The 11381-nt window shown below is 40.6% G+C and overlaps 1 protein-coding gene across 1 annotated transcript; it reads left to right on the top strand.

Annotated features, from left to right (window-relative positions):
• The first annotated feature begins 764 nt into the window (after positions 1-764).
• Positions 765-8909, top strand: esd (esterase D/formylglutathione hydrolase). The gene is made up of 9 exons (XM_042494930.1): positions 765-785; positions 2707-2781; positions 2981-3069; positions 3860-3958; positions 5039-5163; positions 5313-5432; positions 6486-6584; positions 7653-7820; positions 8523-8909. The coding sequence occupies exons 2-9, from the start codon at positions 2714-2716 to the stop codon at positions 8601-8603; spliced, it is 849 nt and encodes a 282-aa protein (XP_042350864.1). The 5' UTR covers positions 765-785; positions 2707-2713; the 3' UTR covers positions 8604-8909.
• Positions 8910-11381: the final 2472 nt, after the last annotated feature.

The raw sequence follows: 11381 nt of genomic DNA on the forward strand, positions 1-11381 counted from the left end.
AAATTAAGAAAAACAAGGTTTTTAATCTAAAAGCTCCTGGAAAAATTCTTTCAGGAGTAAAAATCCTGCGCTCAGACACATTATACTCAGGAAGTGATGCATGTCCACTGGGCCGGAGGACTTCTGAATCTTTGACATACATATGCATGTCGTCATTGGCATATATGAAAATGCTAAAACTGCACTCCTCTATAACTTTTTAAATCTGACTAAAGTTTACATCTACTTGTTTGTTTGGATGAACATGTGTGTATTTATTTTTACATAGTGATTTATTTTGCTGCTTGCTTATCAAAAAAGTCCAAAGTTATTAAGTTATTATTATTGCTATTACTATTATTAAATTGGCTATTCGGCATAATGAGTGCTTTTTGGCAATTTTTTGGTACTTGAATGCAGGACTTTTACTTAAAACAGAGTATTTCTAAACTGTGGTATCACTACTTTTGTTTCAGTAACAGATTTGAGTACCTCTTCCACCTTTGGTTACAAATTATAACATTACCCTGCAAAAATGAACACATTTTGAATAACAGAAATTGTGCCGTTTTTCGCTTTTTATTTTATTTTTATTTTTATTTTTATTTTTTTTAAACTGTATTTTTCTGCCATCTAGCGTCTGAACGTGCGCGATACGTCTCTGACGTACAACGTGGAGGGGGCGGATCGGTGACGTCACCACGTTCACCCTGACGCTGTTGGACTCTGCACGCTCTGGACTCCACCGGCGGGAAGTTAGCAAACCAGTTCAGCCCAACTTCAACCAAAAACTGCGATTCAGTAAGGTCTGTACCTGATAATTATACTTTTAGTTTGTACATTTACTTTGTATCAACTTGTAAAGCGTTATAATTTCAAGCAGAAACTCTGAAATAACAACTAATGCACGAGCTAACGTGCTAATCTCTGCATGCACTCCCACCGACTCTACACCAAAGTCTATTCAAAATATGATGATTTTTATTTTTCTTTGCTTTAAAATTAAATATTAAAATAGTTAACGTTATGTTGATAGATTGTCTTTCATTCTGAAAGATGTTTTGGACAATTCGGCATATTAATGATGGACTTTGCAAAACGATGTTTGTTTGAATGAACAGACGTTTTTGTATTTGCTTGTCAGAGGTCGCTGCCAGCTGCTGATTTAAATAAACGGAAATATTGTCTGCAGGCTGTCACCTGCGGACTTTACTGGAGTCTATTTCGTTTTTGCATGGTGTTTTAAATATATGCAGAATTAGTTATTTTAATCACACTGGTGTTGTAAAGTCACAGCAAATGTTATTACCTAAATCAAACGTTTAAATTTGCCTTAATAACTCACATAAAATATATATTTTTTAAATTTATTTATTTATTTATCCAACTATTGAAGCGATAAGATCACCAATTTTACACAGTAAACTGTGATACTATATTTATTTGCCTTTATTTGGTCTGGTTTAATAAGAGCAGTGTTTAATGTCAGTATTGTGTGTTGTTCCCACAGGACAGATGCACATCCATATGTGTGGTGCTTTTTGTTAAAATTTCTCTCTGCGTTGCTTCACCTTTGCTCCTGAGATAACACACATGTATGTCGCTGTCAGGTGACATTTATCTCAAAGTGGTTAAAACTGATGTTTGCTGAGAGAGAGTTGTAAACGGACATTTTCAAAGTATAAATACTGTCTCAGAGAATACCACAGTTTTACAGTGTAAGGTATTACACAGTTAGGGTTTTTATTATACGATGTAAAAAGTCTTAAAGGAATGAAGAGGGAGACTTTTTGGTTAAACACTTAACCCCTTATTGCCCGCTTTAATGATACTCACACTCATATCACTCTCACACAAAATGTGCTTTTCAAAATCAAGCTTTAAAAATTATATATTAATATGATAAATATTCATTAATTTTCAGAATTTGAACCCTTTTAATGCCATTTTTTCATGATGCCACTGTGGTTTTAGATGGGAAAAATAGATTATTTTCAATGTACTATATGCAAAGTCAGATTTTTTAATTATTATCGCAGCCCAGGATATGTCATTGTTTAGCAGCAACATTGATTTTTATTTATTATTAATTTTTTGCGCTGTGTCAAATGCTCAAAATCAGGCCATAAAAATATTATACATTAATATGATTTTCATTTTATTTAGTTTTTTGTTTTTAACCAACATCAGTCCTAAACAAAAATATCAAATATTCATTAGCTTTCAGAATTTTAACCCTTTAAATGTTAAAGGAACCTTGCCAGCACAAGCTTTAAATATTTGTATTTATTTTAGTTTAGTTTTTTATTATCACAGCCTGGGGTAATGCAGTGATTTGCAACAATTGTAACAATGTAACTATTTAATTTCCACAGTGTATTTTAGACTTATTGTAGGAGCTGAGCTGGAAATTCACTGATTACACTCAAATACACAATCCTGCTAAAATGTATGCCATATGCATGAACACACACACAATTACCACAAAAAAATTAAGAATGAAAAGCGCGTAAAATGCACCAAACAGTCCTTAAGGGATAAAATTTTGAAGCTGCTTTGCAAGAAATGGGTTAAAATATTCTGGAAAGGTTTTTTAATTCATTGGTAAAAATGTGTGGGAACCCTGATGAGACAAAGAATCTATAAATCTCATTACATTTCTAAGTTATTGATGATTTTCCAGCTTACGACGGACGCTCTGTGTTAATCCCTCCGCTCCGTCTGCAGGTCGGAGATGGCTCTCACACAAGTGTCCTCCAACAAGTGCGCAGGCGGCTTCCAGAAGGTTTTCGAACACGAGAGGTGAGATCTGAGCTGAGCCTTCAAACAGACTGAATTATTGATCCATATCGATTCTGAACACACACAAAACATCAGTGAAGTTATGGATGTGTGTGCGTGTGTGTGCGTGTGTGTGTGTGTGTGTGTGTGTGTGTGTGTGTGTGTGTGTGTGCGCGCGCGTGTGTGTGTGTGTGTGTGTGTGTGCGTTTCCTCCGTGCAGCACCGAGCTCAAGTGTAAGATGAAGTTTGCCGTCTACCTGCCTCCCAAAGCCGACACCGACAAGTGTCCCGTCATGTACTGGCTGTCTGGTGAGTGACGGCACGACTGACTGCTGATCAATGAGGGAAATTATTTTATTTTATTTTACTTTATTTTATTTTATTTAAAGAGATGAAGCTCTACTGGTGCGGTGACTCTCAGCACACAAGCTTAGATTTCACCCTCAAAGGCTGATTTTAGGCTTTTTCTGCTGTTGTTGTTAACAAATTCCACGGACAAAGAAGAAACGATCAGAACTCATTTATTCTGTATTTTATATTTTTTAACAAATGCTACTCATGAAGAAGAAAAAATCATAATGTTTATCTCCCAATACTTTCATTACTTACTTTTTTTTATAAACATCTGTAATTTCCCCAAACAGCTGCTCTCTGTAGTTTTTATCAAAGAAACAGAAGGAAAATAGAGACTTTATTGGGACTATTTTCAGCATCAGATTTATTGGCATTTCCCAGATGAACGTTGTTTTCAGTTATTGTTATTTGTTCATTTTGTTAGTAAGTGTTTGGAGGATTTTGTGTGAGGTGCCACAAATTTCATTCAGGTGTGATTAATTATATCCACAAATGCAAACACCAGTACAGCCAGCAGGGGGAGCCAAACACCAGCGGCAAAGAGACAGTAGAAAATAACAGTGACAATGATCATACTAGTAATAATGAGAATGATAATGATATAATAATAATAATGATAGATCATTAAATAAAATAAAGCAAAACTTAAAAAAAAAATTTAAAAAATTAAATTAAATTTAAAAAAAAGATAATTTCTGCTCAATTTTGACTGTTTTCTGTGCTTTTTGAAATCATTTCTCTGCAGGTCTGACGTGCACGGAGCAAAACTTCATCACCAAAGCCGGCAGTCAGATCCCTGCTGCGGAGCACGGCATCATCATCGTCGCTCCGGACACCAGCCCACGTATGAAAACACACACACACACACACACACACACACACACACACACACACACCTTTAACATGAGCTCTGTTTATTTTGGCTCAAATGTCACATTTTGAACGCTGATTCTCCTCACTGACCTCTTTGTAGAATCAGTTGACACAGATCTCCTGTAACACGTGTTGTATGTTTAACAAAAGGTAAGGTTGAAATTGATGCTGCAGAATTAGCAGTGTGAGTTTTTTTTATTCTACACATGCTTCCTGGTCATTACTTACAATGCAACTCATGCTGCAGACAACAAAGAAAGAAAAACAAAAATAAACAACAATTAACATTTTGCAAGACTAAAAATTACATTGATAAATGAATAAAAATACTAAAAATCAGTAAATTAAAATCAATTGAATGAAAAACTAAATAAATTTCAGGAATTTAAACATAAACACAACAATTATTTAAACAAAAAAAACAAAGGCTATGACATTTATCCAAATTTGAAGCCAAATTAAAAACATTTGTCATAAATTTCCTTTTAAAAATATAAATACTTCTTACTGACCAACATGGAGCGGGTTCTGTTTTAGCAGCGTGAACCTCATAGAGTCGGGATGAGTCGGTGCTGGACAAAGCCAAGACAGATTCCAAAAATACATAAAGTCTGCACACGAGAGGATGATCCCATGAACGGTTATTAAATTACCTCCACGTGTGACGTCTTCAATAAATGTCATTTAATAAAAGTTCATGGGAGCATTTTCTGGTGTTATTTATTTTTTGAATTCATGTCAAAACGAACAAATTTCTGAGGACATGTCAGTCACAGCGTGAGAGCGCGGTTTGAAACGCTCTCGGCTCCAGTGCCGGCGGAAAATAAAGAGCTCAAAGTACGAAGAGGTCAGAGGTCATAACAGCAGGAGTGGAAACAGCCGCGTTTCGAGCAAAGGTTAGGGGGGTGCAAACGCAGATATCAAATTTGGGTCTCTTTTAAGGGTAGATGTAAAAAAAAAAAAAAAAAATCAGCTGCTAATCAGCAGGCAACAAATCTGGATCAAGACTTGCGGTATAAATCCACGGTGACCGTGTCCCGTCCTGCATCAGGCGGCTGCAACATCGAGGGGGAGGATGAGAACTGGGATTTCGGCACCGGAGCTGGTTTCTACGTCGACGCCACGCAGGATCCCTGGAAGACCAACTACCGCATGTACTCGTACATCACCGAGGAGGTGCGTTGGATTTATATCACACAAAAAAACAATTGCAGTTTTTAGCTGAAATCATAGAATAGCTACAAAGATTTCCATCTGTGCAAAAACTTCCCTTTTTAATCAGACTCAGAGCTAATGATGCTCTGTGTGATCTCCGTCTCTCTCAGCTCCCCAAACTGGTCGACGCTAACTTCCCCACCGACCCGGACCGCGTGTCCATCAGCGGTCACTCCATGGGCGGACACGGGGCGCTCATCTGTGCCCTGAAGAACCCTGGGAAATACAAGGTACTGCACATCAGTGAAGTAGAGTGGGGCAGAGTGTAGTATACAGTGTGTACAGGGTTCCCGCGGTCATGGAAAACCTGGAAAACTTTCACAGTTTTATTTTCCAGGCCTGGAAAAGACATGAAACTTGTAAAAAATCATTGAAAGGTTTGAAAAATCATGGAAATGTGTTTTGTGTAATAAATTAAATTAGATTAATATGACGTAACGGAGAATTTATTTTCTGTAGCTGGTGACGTAACGTAGCTTTATTTCTGTTTTGATGTCTGACGTTTTGGTTGTTTTTTAATAATTACTTATCACGAATTTTCCTTTAGTTTTCTTTCCACGTTTCGTCTCTCTCTTCATGTCTGACCACGAAGGCACGTCACATCATTTTTAAAGCACTTTTAGCAACTTTAAATGGTTAGAATTTGTATTTATTTTACAGCTGATTTGTAAAGAACACGTGCCCGCGGCTTTGAAGGCATTTTTTCTAAATAAAACCAAAAAAAGTTTGACTTGTCTTTTATTTATTTATTTGGCTGCTTTTATTATAGATTTTTTTGTTTTCTTCATTTTATTTTTGTGTGTTTCTAAGTAAACAAGTTTGGGAGGCATATTTTCTTTAAAGGGTTTTGTGTGATTTCTTTCTTTCGTTTTCTTTTTTTTTTTGGCAATTTTTATAGAACTTTTTTTTTTAAAATCGCCGAAATGACACCATTTATAATAGACAGAACCTGTATGACATAAGTTACTGTTGGATTTTTCAAATTGGTGCTCGTGTACATCAGGTGGAAAGTTGAAATTATATTTGAAAAGAGTTTGAATTGTATATGTTTAAAAAATCCCGGCTAAGAAAAAAAAATCGGGGTCCTTGAAAAGTCGTTTTGAGATTGTGTCCATGACAGTGAGTGGACACCCTGTATGTACGACCTCAGAGAGGACGAAGACATCGCCACTTTCTGTCTTTCTGTAAATTGTTCTGTGTGTCTGTACAAACCGGAGTCAGACTCTTTGTATGTGAACCGACGATTCTGGATCTGATTCTGGATCTGGTTTCTCCTCCTGCAGGCTGTTTCTGCGTTCGCTCCCATCTGTAACCCGATGCAGTGTCCCTGGGGACAGAAGGCCTTCTCAGGATACCTGGGCTCCGACAGGTCCACCTGGGAGGTCAGAGCTCTGCACACCCTGCACACCCTTCACACTCTGCACACCCTTCACACTCTGCACACCCTTCACACTCTGCACACCCTTCACACTCTGCACACCCTTCACACTTGCACACCTTCACACCCTTCACACCCTGCACACCCTGCACACTTGCACACCCTTCACACTTCACACCTGCACACCCTTCACACTCTGCACACCCTTCACACTCTGCACAGCCTTCACACCCTTCACACTCTGCACAACCCTTCACACCCTTCACACTCTGCACAGCCTTCACACCCTTCACACTCTGCACACCCTTCACACCCTTCACACTCTGCACAACCTTCACACCCTTCACACTCTGCACACCCTTCACACTCTGCACACCCTTCACACCCTGCACAGCCTTCACACCCTGCACACGCTTCACACTCTGCACACCCTGCACACCCTTCACACTCTGCACACCTTCACACCCTTCACACCCTTCACACTCTGCACAACCTTCACACCCTTCACACTCTGCACACCCTTCACACCCTTCACACTCTGCACAGCCTTCACACCCTTCACACCCTTCACACCCTTCACACTCTGCACACCCTTCACACTCTGCACACCCTTCACACCCTTCACACTCTGCACACCCTTCACACCCTTCACACTCTGCACACTCTGCACAGCCTTCACACCCTTCACACCCTTCACACTCTGCACACCCTTCACACCCTTCACACCCTGCACACCCTTCACACTCTGCACAGCCTTCACACCCTTCACACCCTGCACACCCTTCACACTCTGCACAGCCTTCACACCCTTCACACTCTGCACAACCTTCACACCCTTCACACTCTGCACACCCCTTCACACTCTGCACAGCCTTCACACCCTTCACACTCTGCACACCCTTCACACCCTGCACACTCTGCACACCCTGCACACCCTTCACACTCGGCACACCCTTTTTTCTCTCATTGCCTTCCTCCTGTGTTTTTGAGAGGATCAGCCAGTTAGCCCGGGTTTCAAAGGGTTAAAGGTCAGCAGCTTCCTGTCCTCAGCACTCCTCTGTGTCTCTCTCAGGCGTACGATGCCACCGTGCTGGCGGCGGCGTACTCCGGCCCTCAGCTGGACATCCTGATCGATCAGGGCCGTGACGATCAGTTCCTGTCAGCCAGCCAGCTGCTGCCCGACAACCTGATCGCCGTCTGCTCCAAGAAGAAGATCCCCGTCGTCTTCAGACTGCAGCCGGTCAGTTCCTCCGCTCTCGCTCTGACACTCACGCAGCGCCGCTCACTGTCCACATCTGATCCCAAACCGGGACCTCAGACCCTCGCTGTGGTACCACAGGAGCCAGAGCGTGTTAAGATGAGGGCTTTAGGACCCCACGACTGTAGGACGTTTGTCGGGTTTTAGGACGTTACTGGAATTTTAGTATACATCTCCAATTTTAGGACCTTTCTTGGATATTAAGATATTTGTCGGAATTAAGGACACATTTCTAGGATTTTCTCTGATTTTAGGACATTTTTAAGATTTTAGGTCGTTTCTCAGACTTTAAGGGTTTTAGGACATTTCTTGATTATTAGGACGTTTGTAGGATTTAAGGACATTTCTCTGATTTTGAAATGTCTCTACCATTTTAGGATGTTTCTAGGACTTTAGGACATATTTGGGATTTTAGGACGTTTTTTAGGATTTGGGTGTTTCTCGGTTTTTAGGATGTTTCTACGACTGTCAATAATACAGTATGTTGTGCTTCACTAAACTAAAAAAAAACAAAGAACCGGAGAACGTGTCGATTAATTTTCTAATAACTGACTTTATGTTTCAGATGTTGTAAAGATCCCATTAAAAAAATGTTTGATTCAGAGATCATTTAGGAACCAAAGATAAACACGCTGAAACTGCGACATGGGTCTGATTAATGTTGTGTTTGGTGCCGCAGGGCTAGGCTACGACCACAGCTACTTCTTCATCTACTCCTTCATGAGCGACCACATCAAACACCACGCCAAGTTCCTCAACGCCTGAACCGCTGACACCACTGAAGAAGAGGACGGTGCAGCTCTGCCGCTCTCCTGACATTAATCACATCACTTCCTGCAGGATGAATTACAGTAACAGCACCTGTCAGCCGGGTGTCAAATTCTCTAAGAAAATGAGTCTGAAGCTTTTGTGCCTTCAGTTTAAAAGCACTTACTATCGTAAAGTCTCCGATATTTAAAGATATTTTTGTGTAACTTCACAGGAAACGTTTCCTTTTTTCTTGACAGTGATCATGTGGATTTTCCAGCTTGTCAGGCGCATTTTTGAGCATTAAAAGTCTCATTTGAGTCATTTAGGTGTTTTTGTTTCTTTGTTGACCTGCAGAGTGAAAGTGTCCACATCGTCTCCTCCATCACAGTAAAGTTTTTTTTCCAGTCTCCATTGACAAAAAAAGTTCAGTATATCCAAACATTGCAACATAATGGTTCAGAGAAGCAAAAATATGTAAAAGTTACTAAAACATAAAATTGTAAATAAGTGTATCATCCGTTCATTCAGTTATTCAGTTCCGCCTGGAAAACTAAAAAACGAGCGAGAATTTGTTTTTCCGTGTAAATCAAATATGGAAAGTAGACATGTTTTCTCATTATTTGCCTGAAAGGAAAAATCAAATAAACAAGGAAACGAAAACAAAATAACAAGTCAAATTTACGTTGTTCTTTATTATGTTTTTTATGCGGCTCCAACGCTTCGCGCAAGCGCAGCGAGAAGACTGAGGCTCAGAGTTCAGAGCGCCACACGCTGGAGGGCCGCCGCTGTTCTCGTTAAAAAAAAACTAAATAAAACAACATCACAATAATTAGCTTAGCGCCCTTTCTTCATGTTCTGCCTTGTGTCTCCGCGGCCACTGTGCGCTCGGCTCGGCTCTCGTTCTGTGCCAGTGTCGCCGCCGGTGTCTCCGTTGGTGTCTCCATGGGTGTCTCTGCCCATGTCTCCGCTGGTGTCCGCTCCGCTCTCATTGTCATGGTGTCTCAGCAGGTGTTTGTCCTCCACTGTCTGCCGCAGGTCCATGTCTTTGTCTGTGCAGTAATGGGTTAATGTCCTCTATAAGTGTCCAGATGTGGACACTTTAGCAGAAGCTCCAGCAGCTGCAGGAGAAGAAACTTCTGTTCTGCGTCTACACGTCTCTGTGAAGCGGGACGTGACACTGTTATTGGTGCTGTGAGGAACTGCTGCTGTTGTTGTTGTTGTTGTTTGTTGTTGTTGTTTGTTGTTGTTGTTGTTGTTGTTGTCGTCGTCGTCGTTGTCGTCGTTGTCGTCGTCGTTGTTGTTAAATCTTGTTACAAACTAAATGCAGGTCTCAGTCAAATGAAATAAAGTGAGTTGAGAGCTGCTTTACAGTGAAACATCAGATGTAACAGTCTGATTTCCTGCGTGTTTGAATCCAGCTGCAGGTCAGACAGACTGAATATAAAGAATCTTTACCTTCATTCATTTCATCTTTAAATCTTTATTTACAGTCTGTGGTCAGACAGCAGACACCAGCAGCATCACCGGCGGCGGATGAAAAAAAAATTAGTGCCAAAGGAAAAAGCTTCGCTAGGGCGCGATGAAGCGGTGAAAATACTCTAAATACAGCGTACTCTTAGAGATTGATATTGATTTTTTGGTGGGCCGCGCGCCCCGTGTGTTTCTGCAAACCGGGAGCGCCGCCAACCAGCAGCTGTACAGACCGTCCATCAGTGTCTCACACAGCCCCACTTCAAAGACACACAGCTGTCCTTCAGTGGGTGTGTGGAGCCGCAGTAAAGTGAAACCACAGGAAATGAGAAACTATATGAATCTATGTCGTTACTTCATGAATCTATGTCGTTACTATATGAATCTCGCAGTTAGAGAAAGCTTCAGGTTAAAGCAGCTGCCAGAAACTACACGCTGCTTTTTTGTCATTATTGTAATTTAATTGTTATTTGCGACATGTTTTGCGCGTCTGTCCGTCCTGGAGGAGGGATCCCTCCTCAGCCCCTCTTCCTGGGGTTTCTTCCATTTTTTGTGGGGGGGGGGGGGTCTTAGGCCCCGTGAGGGTGTAAGGTCAGAGGGATGCTGTCTGCTGTAAAGCCCTCTGAGGAAAACTGTGGTTTGTCAGTATGGGGCTTTAAAAATAAAATTGACTTGACTTGCTGTCATTGGTTGACTCCGCGGCGAGCTTTTGAAAACGTACAGCGGAGACCCCGCCCACCTCCCTTCGGACGATCCATTCTCGCGTTAACCGCGTCAATTCCGCAGCAGGAAGCCGGGACTTTACCGGAACCCCAGCGTGTTCCACTTCAAAATAAAAGCCCAAGAATTCGCGACTATTACATTGTCCCTCAGTTCCTCATTTGGAGCCATGAAAAACATGGGCCCATTAATAAATCTTTGCAGGAGTTACACTAATATTTTTTTCTTGGCAGTGCAGTCTAAACAACAAAAAAGTAGTAAACTATTCAAGTCTAGAGACAATCTACAAAAAGAGAAACAATTTTGTGTTAAATAACTCTTGGAACTTTTTAAGAAAAATACTTTTTGAAAAAAAAAACGTTTAAAAACTGTTTTTTTTTTAATCCAACAGTATTTAAAAGAAAGTGGCTCATTGTCTTTTTTTTCCCCATGTTTTTTAAATAAATCAAACCAATTTGCTTTTGCAGATTTCAAAGGTTGTAATACTTGTGAAAGGCCTCTGAATGCAGCACAAGAAAACTGATACCGATTCAGGTTTCAAAGGGTTAAATCACCTCATGGAGGGTTGGGTTAATGTTGGAAACATAGACATATATGTGGCAG

This window comes from Plectropomus leopardus, chromosome 10, assembly GCF_008729295.1.
Source record: "Plectropomus leopardus isolate mb chromosome 10, YSFRI_Pleo_2.0, whole genome shotgun sequence".
NCBI classification, from domain to species: Eukaryota; Metazoa; Chordata; class Actinopteri; order Perciformes; family Serranidae; genus Plectropomus; species Plectropomus leopardus.